A 15,695-nucleotide genomic window follows, 5' to 3' on the forward strand; every position below is an offset into this window, starting at 1 on the left:
TTTGCGTTCATACATTTTTGGTGACGACAAAGTTCCTTTTATCGTAAAATGTTGGAAAATAGTTATACTAATAAATGCAGATGCGTCCAAACAGATAGTAGAAATGGTTATAATTATGTGTCACAACCAAGCGAACTGCGGTTGAAAACTACGGAAGTCGCGACGTTCGTGATTGACAGGACCGAAAACTAATGAACACAAGGAACTGTTTTAGAAGGCGGGACGTAAACATTGGCATGTCACATGATGTATGAGTAAAATACAAGCGCCTCCTATTTTCATAGTTACAAGTCAACGTTTAAGAATTCCGAGTTAGTTGTAACTAATTCAACTTTAACTCTTCAGAGATATGAGAGGTGAGTAGCACAGCGCGTGTATTTATATAACGTTATCTGTCGACGAGGGCAAAGAGACACAGACACTTTAAGACCTTAGAAATTTATAGACAAAGATTTAAAATGAAAGTTTCGTTACAATTTGACAGATAAGTCTTCTTGTTTAGGCAACACAAATGTGAATTGTAAAATATGTAAAATATGAGCACTTAGGACCGAGGCTGTCACTAAGCTGTGTACTTAGATAACATGTTTTGATATCATATTCGCATTTAAAGATTCGATGTAAACATAGTGTCGGCTATTTTAAAACGCCGGAATGTTTTGTTTAAAGCACAATGCGTCTGCTGTTTACTTTTTGGGGATGTGTTCACTTTCCGTAAAATGGAGCTTGTTGGAATAGCGACAGACGGGGAATATGCCTACTCATCCTTTATCAGCAAAATCCAGTGAGTCAGCAGAGAGCGCGCACACGCTCCGTGGATGACTCCGACAAACTGTGTTCACGGGTGAAATAATCAGCTTCCGTGTGACTGTGTAGACCCACGAATTTTGTCTTTTAACTTATGGACTTTTTCATAGATGTTTTTGTATTGCTCGTATGCGGTCATCCATGTCAGACTGATAACCAATACGTGAACTCCCCAAAACAACTGAACACTTGTGGCTGATATTCACATTTAAATTAATTTTAACATTATTTTACCTATGCATATGAAGTTTATTTGAAATGAACGTTTTTATTGTGCATTCTAAGTTGGCCTAATATCAATAAAGAAGGCAGGGGGTTATTTTGATTGAGGAAAAATAACGAAAAATTACAATAAAATAATAAAAACATGATAGCATCAAAGATTATTTGGAGAAAAATTGAAAAGCAATTGTGTCAACACATAAGAAAACTACTGTAGTATTTTATTGTATTTACAAAAGTGTAGTTTAATGAAGTATAGTGATTATTGTTTATGATAAACTGTTTTAAATACTGTAGTATGCTTTAATATAAGTTTCATAAATTAATAATTAGTATAAAGGTATTTTAAGGTTTACTATAGTACCGAAAACTACAGTATTTCTTTACATGGAAATTACATTTGTAAAATATTATGGTAAGGAAGTTTATTAAAATTAACCACAATTTTGCTACAGTAACTGTGCTATCTTTTGTGAAATCACGGTAACCACAAATAGGGCCATATACTACAATATCAACCGTTTAACCATGATATGTGAAGTTAACCTATAAATCAGTCATAAAAACATACAACATTATTACTCTTACAAGAGTTAAACCATTATTTACAATACGATTTATTTTCGATAGATTTTCCATACATTTTCATATTTATTTAACGAAAGACAATAAGACTTAATAAAACTTTTACACTGTATGAACATGGGCTAATATTCCAGTAGCAACAAATATCTATACTTTCTGGCATTTACTGCTGTAAACGTCCGGCTACCAGGTTAAAAAGACATGATTATTGGCTTGTGTCTTTACAAAGTTTGATATTCCTGCTATATTTGCCTTTTAAATGAGTTGCGTAACCAGATTGTCGACATTTGTCACTGCATTTGTCTGCATGTTGAAATCTATGTCACAGTGCTCTTGAATTGAGCATGTGTATTTATGTTACAGATTAACTCAGCATGTCAATGGATAGCTCAAAATCCTCCAAGTTTACCTTCCAGTCATCTGTGCACAGTTCCCACGTTTTGCAATGTCTAAATGAACAGAGGAAGAAAGATCTTCTGTGCGATGTGACTGTTGTGGTGGAGAACCAGAGTTTCCGAGCCCACCGGGCCGTTCTGGCCTCCTGCAGTGATTTCTTCAGCATTCGTGTGTCTAGTCTTGCCACACCCGAAGGACTTGTCATCAACCTTCCGGATGAGGTAACAACAAAATGACAGGTTTGAAAGTGGAAATATAATGTTGTCTTTCTATCCAAACGTGTCATTTTTACAACACTGTAAATTAAAATGTTCATGCATCTGAAAAACTTTTCTTTCCGCAGGTGACTACCGAAGGATTCGAGCCCTTACTGGAGTTCGCCTACACCGCAAAGCTCATCTTCACCAAAGAGAACGTGCTTGAACTTCGCAACAGTGCATCTGTCCTTGGTTTCAAGAACTTGGACAAAGCCTGCTTTGATTTTCTTCTCCCCAAGTTCTTTGACAGCAGCAAAAGTACGTCAAAATTCCAGAGGAAGCAATGCTGCAAAACCAGATGCTGCAAAGCGCGTGAGGCTTTGGCTACCGGGGATGATGTCACTGACGAAAACATTCCTCAACCCTCACAGTCTCAGCTTCAAGAAAAGGAACAATCTCTGCCTTCCTCTATGCCCACTGAGGATGCTACAGGAAGTCAGAATGTTCAAAGCAACAAACACACAGACTACTCCTTCTTATGTCCAAAATACCGAAAGTTTCAGATAGCTTGTGGGAAGACGCGACCCTGTTTGGATGCCTGCGGTATAGAAACGGTCCCCGTGCCCCTTGCGAGACCAAAAGACAATTGCGCCCTAAACTGCCTTCCTTTCTCAAGCAATGAAGACTGTAGCAAGTCATCTACTTGGGACTTGACTAGCCGAGAAATGTCCAATGTCTCAGGTACAGACGATGTTGGGACAGCCTTTAGCTGCTACAGTAACTTTGAGGCTTGCCCTGCTGAACAAAGCAACTCGCTCAGGAGCATAGAAGAGTTAGAAGTGGCCAAACAGCTTACGGTCATGCCGGATACTTTTCCCACCCAGGCGTCTTCGTCCGGCCTGATCTTGGCGGAGCAAGCATTAAACTTCAAGTGTGCGAACTGGCAACTCGATCCCATGGCATTGGACTGTCCATTTTTTCAGAGCTTTGGTGCAGTGGGCGCTCAACTTCACGATGTTGAGGGCAGAGACACATCACAGGGCAGTCCATATGTACCCTCCAACCAATCAGGGGAGGACTCTGATAGTGTTGACACGGAGGGGGACAGTGAATCCTACAGCAGTGAACGACTTCTGGAGGTGAGAGCTGGTTATTTGCTAAACATCAGTTGTGTGATGATGTATCATATTTTCCAAACCTGTTGGCTTGGGACGGTCTTTTGACCAATAAGCAGCCACCTACAGCAGCATCTGCGCTGCTCTCTCTCTCTGGAAGTATGTTCAAATCAAACTCAACATGTTTCCGAAATAAGGGCCTTAAATACTCAATTTCGTAGCTCAATTACACACTATACACGGTATCTTCAGAACTGGAAACATGATTTGTTATTGAAGAGATACTTAATAACGTAACCTTTTCGTTTCTCTTCTCCAGATGGCCCTGCCGCTCTCTGTGGACCAGATCGTGTCGCTGAGCAGGAATGACTTCCAGCAGATGCTAAAGCAGCAGTGCTTGTCACGGGAGCAGCTCGATGCCGTGCACGATATCCGGAGACGGAGCAAGAACCGTGTCGCAGCCCGCCGCTGCCGCAAGAGAAAACTCGACTGCATCTACAGCTTAGAATATGAAATCCAGAAACTGGTGGGTATCTGAATCTTTCTTTAATATCTCAGTGACTCCAATTTAATGAAATTAATGAAGGGATAATTCACCCTAAAATGAAAATTCTGTCATGAATTACTCACTCTAGTTGTAACAAAGCTTTTTGATCAAACAAAATGATATTTGGAAAAATATATTATTTTTGGCTGAACTATTTAATATTAATTATTAAAGTGCGCATGACCCATACAGAGGTTGGGATGTTCACTGGATTAATCTGAAAATGATGACAAGTTTTACATTCTTTATTTTCTGACAAGTACTGTAAGCCCGTCCCCTGATTGTCATTATCATTATGTGTCCAGATGTTCTACTCATTATTCTTGATGATGATTCTCATCAATTCTCATTATTATATTACAACATTACCGCATAATTTAAAGGGTATACAATAAATAATTTATGTATACGTAAACTGGATTTCTTTACACTTACAGTTTTTCAATACAGTAATAAGAAATATGGGAAATTGCTTAAATCAATGTGAAAAAACAAATGAACAATTATCACAATACAACCGTGCTAAAATAATCTATGCGTTTAATGTAAATTAATATAACTGTATAAATATAAATAACTTCAATATTTTTTCTCTTTGATTATCTTATTTCTTAAATATATAAAAAATATCCTGCATGTTTCTGACCGCTCATTACATTTGCGTATATTATAGGACTATTTTTACTTTATGTTTTATGTAGCAAATAAAATGACGCATTTTCCACTGTTCCCTTGTGACCTGTTTGTTTCTTCTGCATATTTTTGCTCTGCAGAGGAGTGAACACGAGAAGCTGACAGCCGAAAGGATCCAGCTGAATCAGTTGAAGATTAAAACCTGGCAGAGTTACTCTGGTCTGTATGAGAGGGTCTGCACTGAAGCTGCCCTCAAACCAGAACAGCTTCAGGTGCTGGCCAAATACAGCTCACCAGACTGCCCACTGTCAGCATTCCTTTGCCCCGCTTCAGACCTCCCTCAACGCCCTGAGCTCTGGCCTCAAGCTTCAACCTCCTCCTCCTGTTCCTCCTTACGCACCTGTTGCTCCGGAGCCAAAGTGCCGCTTGCTTCCTTAATAGAAAACGCATCTGGTGTTGATCAATAAAGCTCACAGAACATGTTGTCTACAAGGCACGTAGAAGCTCAGTCTGATAACTGTCTAGCTGATGCCTTACCTTGCGAGAAAAGCGTGTACTGTTCGATCCTGAAACTTGGCACGGATCTCATTTGTTACCAGGTAAGAGACTAATAACAAAACAGAAGATGTGGCTAAAAGGACCAATGAAACTCACTGTAAGAGTTTTCTTTTTGTGTAAGTTGCACAAACTCACCAAAGGTGCATTTAACAAATGTGACATCACTACCGTTTTTGTCTTATCTCTTTTTACACTTTTTTTGTGTTTGTGATTGATGATGTCATTGTTACGCATTCCTCTACCTAAATCAAGACTGTATAGTTTTACACGTCCCCAGAACATCCACACTACTGACATTTAATCCGCCTCAACTCACAGGGTAAAGATTTCCCGAATGCTATACAACACACCTCAATATCTTCTTCTCAGGGGGACAAAACTGCCTTTTACTATATATAGTGTGTCGTAGAAGCACTTGTACTGAAACGCCTCTATTTGTTGAAGATGGGACTTTTTGAGCCAAATCAAAGTTATTAAGCACATTTACGATCTGAAAGTGAATTTGATATTAAACTCTCAGGTGTGCAGAACTGCACATGCTGTTCTGTTATATATATTTTTTTAATTTAACTGAAAGTTTTTCACAGGTTCTTTACAGCAGTCATTTATAAGCAAACACAGTAGCATTGTTTATGTCACATGGAAATAAAAAATCTGATGATTTTTTTGGAATTTATGATATATTTGTTACATTGCTTGGGTCCAAATGACGCTGTTATGAAAGCTAGTTAATAAATGTGTTTAGAAAATCTGTGAATTTTAAAGACTTGATATCTTTTCTGTTTTTTGCTTGAATGTGTAATTTCAATTTGATTTGCACATTTAATAAGCAGGACATTAGATTACATAACTAAGATACAATCCGGTTTTACTGGACGGAGACGCCTGCCCCAGAGTTAAAGGCAGGGCGGGTGATCATGCCCGGAAACATTTTTCGTCATGTTGCTTTGAAATCTCTTTACATCCTGATAGCAAACAAGAAGTATAGTGGTCAAATAATATTTTTATAATTATATATCGTCTGTGAAAGGCAAAGGAACAAAAAACATTCGCCCAATCAAAACATTCTTGCCGAACGATGTGACTGGTCATGTGTAGATTTTTAGCCAACGTGTTTTGCATACCACTGCGCACTGTTCACACAGACATCATGCGATTAGCAACATGCAAAATAAACCACTCCACCTATAACTTCCGGTGCGTGTTTGGTTCTAACTATTTATTTTATATAAATAGTTTATTCTATATTAATTATACTGAATTCAATTAAATCTACTCAACCGTTATTGATATACTAGTTTATTTTGGGCCACATAACGTTTGTTTATGTTGTTGCCATTGACACAGTCTCAATTAACCTTATATTATATAATTAGTCATAACTATATGCAGTGACACAGTTGTACCAACAGATGGCGGAGCACACCCAAAGTTAATTTGCTACATTGGTCAATAAAATAGACTCATAATAATGACACCTGTAGTATTCCATCCCTACACTTTGTACTTTATCTACAAAGAATGTCCTGAAGATCATTTTGCATAATAAAGTCACATTGCAAGTTGTTTTCTCACATGATTTTGAATGGCTGCTGGAATAATTGTGGGCTATGAGGCATTTTTCATCATTTTGATGGATATATGCTGTCTGAGTGTCAACTAGTGAGCAGTATGTTCATTGTGTTTTGGTCCCTTGGGTTAATCACCCTCATCGCTTTTATCTGTGATTAGACAGCTATAGGACATCATTCATCTTCACACGACAAACCAGATGCCATTGCCCGTCAGAAAACAGATACTTACAAATACTGTTTACATTTTAGAGTAAAGGTTCAACATAAAGTTAAACTTAAAAAAGAAAATTCTGTCATTACTCAAATTATTTCAAACCTGTAGCATTTTTTCCCTACTGAACACAAAAGAGGATATTTTGAAGAATGTATAAATCTAAACAGTTCTGGGGCATCCTTGACTACCATAGTAAGTATTTCTACTCTTGCAGTCAATAGTGTCCCAGAACTGTTTGGCTTCAAACATTCTTCAAAATATCTTTCTTTTTGTTAAAACAGTTAGTTTTAGTGAACTATCCCTTTTCATAAAGATTCACTTTTCATTGTGTCGGTTGCAGCATGATTGGTTAACATAATATAATCAAACCTGTAGAAAAACCGCTTTGTTTGTGGGTGTGTGGTTGAGACTGCACACATGCGACATACAAACACAAATCCTTTTGAGGCCATGAGACTATGAGTGGATTTAAATATGTTTCTTAAAGAGATAGTGCTCTCAAAATGTCTCATCCTCATGTTCTGAGCTGTATGAAATTATTTCTTGAGTGAAACACGAAAGGATTGCATCCAAGGTGTTCAAGGTCCTTTTTAAAAAAAAAATGAAAGTGTAGGGGTCCAATCTTTATATTGTAAATATCTATTTCAATCCCGTTCATGCATTCATGCAGGGCAATACACTAATGGGTAAGATTTCATGCTGTAAATCTGGTGCAAAACGATAAGAGGACCTATGCTTTGCGCCAGTGGTCCTGAAGCTGAGTAAGGAATCAATGTCTCCCGAGAAGAGAAAAACAACAGAGGTCGGTGAAAAGACCACAGGTGCATCCCTCTGTAAAACACATTGATTTACTTGGTGCTCCGTAGCTTCCCTCGTTGCAATAGATGTATTTTAAGAGACCGCACACGTCAAACGCTGTCATGAGAGAAGATTCTAGAGAGTCAGGTAAGATCATCTGAAAAGAGAGGATGAGAAAAATATCACAAGCTCATAATCTGTGACCTGATTTAAGATTATAGAAGGACAAAAAGAAAAAAATGCTGGGGTTTGATAAAGTGTTTTTAGCAGATTAAGGACACGGAAAACAGTATTACTGCCGCCTAAACCGAATCCCAGAATTAATCAAAATACAAAAAAAAACCTTAAGCCTGCAGGAAACATCACCACATTCAGCAGTCCTGTAATATTAGGCCATCTGTGTGGATTTAGATAAAGCACTACAGAAAAGAAAACTTCATATTCATCTGTGAGCCTTTGATACTTACTTTTAAATTCACTGAATGTTAAGTTTTAACTCTTTGTAAGAACATCGCTCAAGCTGCATGCTGCGTTTCACCTCTGTGACGCATCACTGATTCCACCAAAATGGTCTTTATGAACCTGGTCCAGTGATATTCAATCTTTTGAAAATCCTAGCTCATGCAAATAATTCCACATCACACAGCAGGACGCTGAATATCTAAAGGTTAGTTAGATGACAGCAGATTGTTCGTTCCCACTCGCTGCATTCCTCTCCTACTTTTGCATGTCAATGAGGACTTCAGGTCATCGATAATGATCAAAGACAGTTTTGTAAAAAATATATACGATTACTGTACAGATGAACAAAAGTTATCCAGAAGTGCAAGAAACATGGACAAAGGTAGATGGAGACAAGGGGCTGCCTGGCTCCTAAAAGGTCTACAAAACTACCAAAATAAATGGATGGCAAAATAAGAAACAGACTCATGTAATATGTTTCAACTTTTGATTTCCAACTGGGCACAACTCGTCTTGGTAAAAGGGATATTCACCTAAAAATAAAAATCAGTCATCATTTATTCATCCTCATGTCACTCAGACCTGTATATGACTCTATGATAAGATTTTTTGAGAAATGTCTCAGGGGTTTTGCGTCGATACATTGGAAGTCAATGCTGACCAGCGTGTTGGTTACCAACAGTCTTCGAAATATCTTCTGTGTTCTGTAGATGACAATACAGACGGGGTCAACAATTTCAATCTTCAAGTCTGTGTGGTCAGCCTAACTCATGACAATTTTTGACAAATTATTACCTGAATAACACATAAATTGAACTGAAATTCAATTTACCCAGAAAATGAAAAAAAAAAACAAGACAGGAACAAGACATCAATTCAAGGATAATTTACCTTAATGTACACGTGACGTGTCCGACTCGATCATTACCGCTGCTGTCTGGTCCAGCACATGGACTTGTCTCTCTCAGGTGGTTGTTATCTGGCATAAGAGGATGGTCATTAGGTCTAATGGAGTAATTGGTCTCACGTATGTAACCCTTCACGGTTAAATGATCTTTTGAGAGTTCTCTTGAGAGCGTTTTAGAGACCGTGCACCTGCAGCCTTCATTCAGAGGTTTTGCACATCCATAGACAGAATGGTTTCATCAGAGCTGAATGGTTTAGGGTGTGTGCATCAGGAAAACCCATAAAAAATAAAAATCATAAATATTTTACATTGCTAAATTATTAAATGATCATAGTATTAGTATTCGCATAAGTATTTCTAAATAATTATATTCCATTGTATTAAATATAGAGCAAGCAAAGTGTATTGGATATATTTTTATTTGGGATTTTTTTTAATAATAATAGATCAAAAGGAAAAAACTTTTTTTTATTATTATTATTATTTTATTTTCACAGTCGTCTTTGGTAACATTTACAAAGGGGGCAACATTTTTTGGGAGTTAATTGTAAGTGGTATAGAAAATGAATCAATGTCTAAATAAAATGAGAAAAATCAAGCCCTGCTCTTTTTATTGTCCAGGTTCACATTGTGGATGTAAAATAAACAAATCTAAATTCTGAACAATCTAAGCAAGCTAGGTGTGACGCCAGAATCCGAAACACAACATATCATCGCTGTCCTTCTGAAACATCGGATGTCCAAATTTGTCTGGAAATGGACAAAACACCAATCAAACGATCAAAATTGACAAGCACTTTTTAATACTTTGTATTGGGTAGATATTTGCAAAACCGGTGACAAACATACAGTAAAGGGTGACTAATAATAATGATTTATTAAATCACGAAATACGAGATGCAAGGTATACTATGGAAATCATCTTTTTTCTCCCTTCAATCCTGTACGGCTGAACAAAATGAATTGTTTCTTTAAACTTCAGATTTGAGTTTCAACATAACTCTCCATTGCATTTCCTCAAAAAAACAAATCAGAATAAACCTCCTGCGTTCTGTGTATCTAACGCATTCCCACAAGACCATCACAGCTACTCAACAAGTCAAGAAAGCAACAAGGGTCAGCGATCTACTAAGGCTTTCAGGCAATTGAGATGTGAATGTCTGCTGATGTAGTAATTCTGAAGCCATTTCATGGTTGAAATTACAACGAGATTGTTTTAAAAGCCCTCTCCTCATCCCAATTCACATCGCAGTAAAAACAATCCACAATACTGAGCTGTCATTGGTGCAGATGACACCATTGTTCATACAGACTGTAGTCTTTGTTCTGGTGTGTTGTTTCTATCAATCATTGCAGAGGCACTTAACAGAGCGGGTGATTTGGGATCAGATCTGAAGGGCTTTGTTTATCAAAGCTGAATGCATCTGTCATCATAGAACATCAATCTGACCCTCAGCTACTGTATGACTGAGATGCTCTTCTGTCTTATGATGTCATTTATTATGATTAAAGTAACATGTCTAAATCTGTTGCATATTGGATTTGAGAGAATAATGTATATTTGATCTAAATCTAGCACAGCCAATATGGACAAGGAAGTGATAATGGAAATTGTCATGTACTCCTTCGGTCTCTTTTACTGCCTTTCTTTTGAGGAACAAGAAAGGATTCTGGGCTTTTCTTTGCCACACATAAATCACAGCATGTGATTTATACTTTGTATTTCAAAACATTTGAATATTTTACACAATTAAACCAAACACTCAATGGCTCTCACATGTTCAAAGAGTTAAAAGGTTTGAAAAAGGCCGCCGGGCCAGAACGACCTCCAGCAATTCCTTTATATTTAAAGTATGTGTGAATGGCCTTAAGATCCTCTGAAGCCCTGTGATTTTTGTATTGTTTGTTAATTGCCTGTCAGTTTGTCCACAAATACACTGTAAACACACACTGGACTGACAGCACTATGAAATCTTTACATTTCCCTGAAGCCAAATGTGAGCTAGACATTATCTTTGCCGATTGAAAATCTAAGATGTAAAGGGATACTCCACACAAAAATTGGGAATCCTGTCATGAATCACTCACCCGCAAGTTGTTCCAAACCTGTGGAACACAAAGAAATACATTTGAAAGAATGTTAGCAAATGACAGTTCTGGGACATCATTTACTCATCATTTAATATTTTTTCCTATATGGTATAGTCAATGGTGCATTAACCTGGAAGCAAGTAGAAACTTTAAAAAAATGTAAAAAAAAACAGTTAAGGAAAACAAAATAAGACATTTGAGGTTTTGTGTTGTCTAGGTCACTAATCAAATTACAAAAGTTTGTATTGGTTAGATTTGTCTTTCTCGTTTTTTGGAATATGCTGATAAGATGTTAGGTACTAAAGTTTTCCGGAAAAAAATGCAAGCTTGAGTACAAAGGGGGACATTTAATAAAACAAAACTTTTTTATTATTCTTGTTTATTTTTTCATTTGTGATCACTAAACTTTAGTCTAATGTATCTATAATCTTATTTGCATAAAGCTGAAAGCAACATCAACATGCTAGCATTCATTTTTGGGAATGCTTTATTCTGGAACAACCATGAGGAAATTGACTTGTAACGCAGATATCTAATTACAAAGATTTCAGAACTATTTATTCTTGGTGCATTTTTGGACTTTTTCAGCATTTAAACCTGTCAGTTGAACAAGGCATTTAATCTGCACAGTGCTATTTCTCTGGGTCATGGAGTAGGTAGCTTTTGGAGCGGACACCGACCTTTAACCTCGATTTGATTGTGCCTCATCTGAGCGAGAATACTTTGGTCGATCCCTTGAGGCATATGGTTTGTGTGTAGCAGAGTGAATGTCTTGAATTGTTAGGGTCGAAATGGAACAAAGTGCTCAAGCGGTCATGCCATACAAGCTTTTTAGAACCAATGCAGAAGATATTTCTCTGTTCTGTTACTTCAGTTTTATCATACAGTACATTTGTTATATAATCATGCAATTAATGGAACACGCATCACAGATCGAAGCAATGCTGAAAGAAGATGAACACTCAGAAGGTTTGATATAAAATATATGTAAAGCTTTTATTTTTTTTAAATCAAGGACAGCACAGAAAATGCTACCATGTGGAATGTGCTCTTACAGTAATAAATATATCTCAAAATAAATCATTTTCTTTAATGTTAAGTTCAATCATTTTAACAACAGATATTACCAAGATCTGTGTTTGGCTGACGAAAGAAATGAACACACTGCAAAACACTTTGTTGTAATAAGAGCTCTTGTTTTTCAGTAAAATATCCAAAAATCTCTTAAACGAGAAAGATTTCCTCGAGAAAAATACATAAGAAAACTAAATTTTACAGAAAAAATGGCCAATGGTAAGAATCATTTTTATAAATTATTTTAAAACAAGTCAACATCTCATGTATTTTTTCAGGTAAAGCAAACTCCTTTTAAAAGGATAGTTCAACCTAAAATGAAAATTCTGTTATCATTTACTCATGCTCTTGTCATTTCAAACCTGTACGAGTTTTGTTCTATAGCAGGACACAAAAAAGATATTTTGAAGAATGTTATTAACACTGTCACTTGCATTGGTTCTGTGTCCAATCAATAGAAGTGAATGGGTGCTGCTGCTATCTGGTTACCAAGCTTTCTTCAAAATGTTTTTGCTTTTGTGGAAGAAAGCAAGTCAAACATGTCTGATATGCAAAAATGTCAAAGAAAAAAAAGTAAGTAAATGTTGACGCAATTTTCATATTTGGAGAACTATCCCTCAAAGGACGTTTAGATATTTTACTGAAAAACAAGACAAAAAACGGACAAGGAAAACATTTATTTGCAGCATTTTTGCAAAATTCTTGAAAAATTGAAAATCATAACACAAAAATGGCATTGGAAATTCATTTCGCTGCCAGCTATATTGAATCGGAGCTGCTTCCCATGTGGCTGCAGATCTAAGCCATTGTCTCTTTCCTCAGGATGCGTTTAGAGTTACATAAGACTCCAGACAGGCCTGCTTTTCCTCTGTGTCTGCCTCTCTTCCTCAATGCCTTGTGGCACCTGAGGGACATGCCCAGGTCTTCCATCACAGCACTGAAAGAGACACACTGTCAAAAAAAGAACACGAGGGCTTGCGTGAGTCTCTACACACACGTGCATGCAGACGCGCTCGCAAACACACACAAACGCACAATCGCTGTCCGGTAACGCTGTCCACCTTGGCTTGATGTTTGTTCTGTTATTTTACTGCACTAGACAAGTAAAATATGAACTCCATATTTACAGAGAGTTGTTCACATAAGCAGCGCAGGTAAACATGCCCTTTTAATATTAATATCAGTGACAGTATACAAAGGTCCTGTGTGAGCAATATGTAAGTACCAGAATATCATTGAGCTGATATTGCGAGGGCATTGCAATAGAAATGACTAGACATATTTGATGGAGTTGTGTTGATTGAAAGTCCTCATGCTGTTCCTAATTGTTATGTAATGTTTAAATAAAGCTTAAGGCGTATAGGGCAAAGCCGAAGGAAAATGCCACTGAGGAAGTGGGAGACAGAGAAGAGCTCCTCCACTGTGTGCAGTGAATTAGCTCCAGACTGATAACAGTCATCCACTCGGCTAATTTCAAACGCTTTAATTGTTCTTTCTTTTTAAGGGCCCGTCTTTATTCATAAGTGAACAAGTCTTTATGAAAACTCCTCTGAACTGATGTCTTCTCCATGTCTTATACAGAAGGCAAAGGTTAATTACAAATAACCTTTGTCATATTAAAGCAAGGCTTACTGTAGCTGATAGAGCAATGCCAAGGTCATGGGTTTGACCCCCAGGAAATGCACCTGGTATTATGATAATGGAATTTCATTGAGATGTTTTCTATACATCTCCATGGATCCTTGTCTAAAATCTGGGCATGTATGAGTCAATGACGTATAATGACAGTTTTAAAATACAAATAAGAATTGCAGTTATTCAAAGATTAAGAATGAGGTGTACACATACTGTAAATGCAGATTAACATTTTTTAATTGAATGATTTTAGTGTTTTTCATGTGGTTTGACCGTGATTTATCATAAAATGAATTCATTTCCTTGACAAGCGTAACGTTTTTTTAAACAAATGATCTGTATTTGCGTTCCTTTGAGATTTGTAAGTAATCATCTCATATCTTTATTCTATAATTTTGTCGTCTTAAATTAACAAAATTAACAAACTTATTTTTCATGAAAATAGAACTGATATAAATGTTTTAAGAATAGCATTCACTTAAGCATATTGTATCAGAGATTTATATTTCAGCCACAAAAATGTAGATAGTTTTTTTTTTTAAATTTAATACAATTATTGGCCGCAGCACATCATAAGTGGTCATTATACGTCATTTGTCATGTGGTTCAAACTTTCAAGAACAATATAAGAATTCAAATATTAAATAGACCACTTCAGAAGACGTAAACCATGAAGAACTTCCTGTTTAGGTTTTACCAATACACAAACGTTTGAACAAAATACAACCAAGTGAACATTTTGGTTGCATTAGCGAATTACAATGCTAAACGAATATTGATGCAAGATAAAAAAATGAAACCTGGACCAGTGCTTTTGGAGCAGTGTTTACATTCTTGCAAATTGGTCTATAGAACATCTACATTTAAATTTAAACAAGTGTTTCTCATCTCCTTAAAAAACATACAACATTTCTTGTGGTATGGGCAACGGATTAAGGTCAAGGGTTTGGTAAAACAGTTCGAAAGGAACCAGTGGATGGAAAGGAGTTTACTTTAGCCCTTTAAATAACGCAAAGCCCTTACGGATATGAGTGTGGGCTAATGTGAAGAACATATGTCATCCCCGAGGAGCCGCCCACTCTCTAAATCTGTTGATAAGGAGGTGCCAGTGGAGGAGATGGAATCACTCCTCTCCAGCTGCTGGGATTGGACTCCGTAAAAGAAGCAGAAAGCCTTGTGCATGCAGATCAATGATAAAAATAAAACAGAAAGACAAGAGATGAGAGATCAGTAACATGCAAATGATGCAGTGTTCATTTTTACAGTTATGTCTGTAGTCATTGAATTTGAGGACAAAATGTAGTCAATATTTTGACGTTAAATATTATGAGCCAGTTTTACCCAGACCGAAATAGCATCTGATTTCTTTTAAGGAAAACAACGCTTTTATTTACGATAATTTTCAATGATATTTCAACAGATGCAGTTTTTGTTTTACAATTTCAATACATTTTCTGATATCTGAAAAAACTCACAGCAAAATAATGAATATCTTAGATGGTATTTTTTATCTTGTATTCCAGTTAAAACTTAAAAAAATCTTAGATGAAGATACATTGATTTAAGTAATATGAAGTCATATTTTCGATTAACCTGACTTTTTTGGTTGCTTTTGAGGTAAAAAATGATCATCATTAAGTAAATTTATGCTTAAAAAAATCGGCCAGGGGGTAAGAAGACCTGATAAACTTGGGTTAAGTTTATCAAATTAAGTTAGGTCATTTTACCTTTTTTAAAAAGAAAATCTTTGTTGATTTAAGCATTTTAAAGGTATTTGTACTGAGAAACAAAACAAGAAACTTGTTTTACATGAATTTTTTATGTTTATGCTTACAAATTTCATACAAAAGTAAATGTTATTTTTGTATCAAAAGTTATAG

General features: G+C 36.4%; 2 protein-coding genes across 5 annotated transcripts in view; one reads left to right on the plus strand and one right to left on the minus strand.

Moving 5' to 3' along the window:
* Positions 1–218: 218 nt before the first annotated feature.
* Positions 219–5,831, plus strand: bach1b (BTB and CNC homology 1, basic leucine zipper transcription factor 1 b). Its single transcript, XM_056737529.1, has 5 exons — positions 219–356; positions 1,978–2,231; positions 2,354–3,346; positions 3,642–3,848; positions 4,643–5,831. Exons 2-5 carry the CDS (start codon positions 1,989–1,991, stop codon positions 4,967–4,969), a joined length of 1,770 nt encoding a protein of 589 aa, XP_056593507.1. The 5' UTR covers positions 219–356; positions 1,978–1,988; the 3' UTR covers positions 4,970–5,831.
* A 6,275-nt stretch (positions 5,832–12,106) lies between these two features.
* The window catches only part of grik1a (glutamate receptor, ionotropic, kainate 1a), a 40,184-nt gene continuing 36,595 nt past the window's right edge, over positions 12,107–15,695 (minus strand). Inside the window, exons 16-17 of one of the 4 annotated variants that reach the window (XM_056736089.1) lie at positions 14,839–14,988; positions 12,997–13,117 (exon numbers count right to left, since the gene is read on the minus strand). In XM_056736089.1, coding sequence (XP_056592067.1) covers positions 14,854–14,988 — 135 coding nt within the window. In that variant the 3' untranslated portion in view covers positions 12,997–13,117; positions 14,839–14,853. Of the gene's footprint in view, positions 14,989–15,695 lie in introns of all 4 variants that reach the window. The other 3 variants (XM_056736090.1, XM_056736087.1, XM_056736088.1) reach the window with 3 other exon arrangements.

This window comes from Triplophysa dalaica, chromosome 22 (assembly GCF_015846415.1).
Source record: "Triplophysa dalaica isolate WHDGS20190420 chromosome 22, ASM1584641v1, whole genome shotgun sequence".
In the NCBI taxonomy this organism is placed as follows: domain Eukaryota; kingdom Metazoa; phylum Chordata; class Actinopteri; order Cypriniformes; family Nemacheilidae; genus Triplophysa; species Triplophysa dalaica.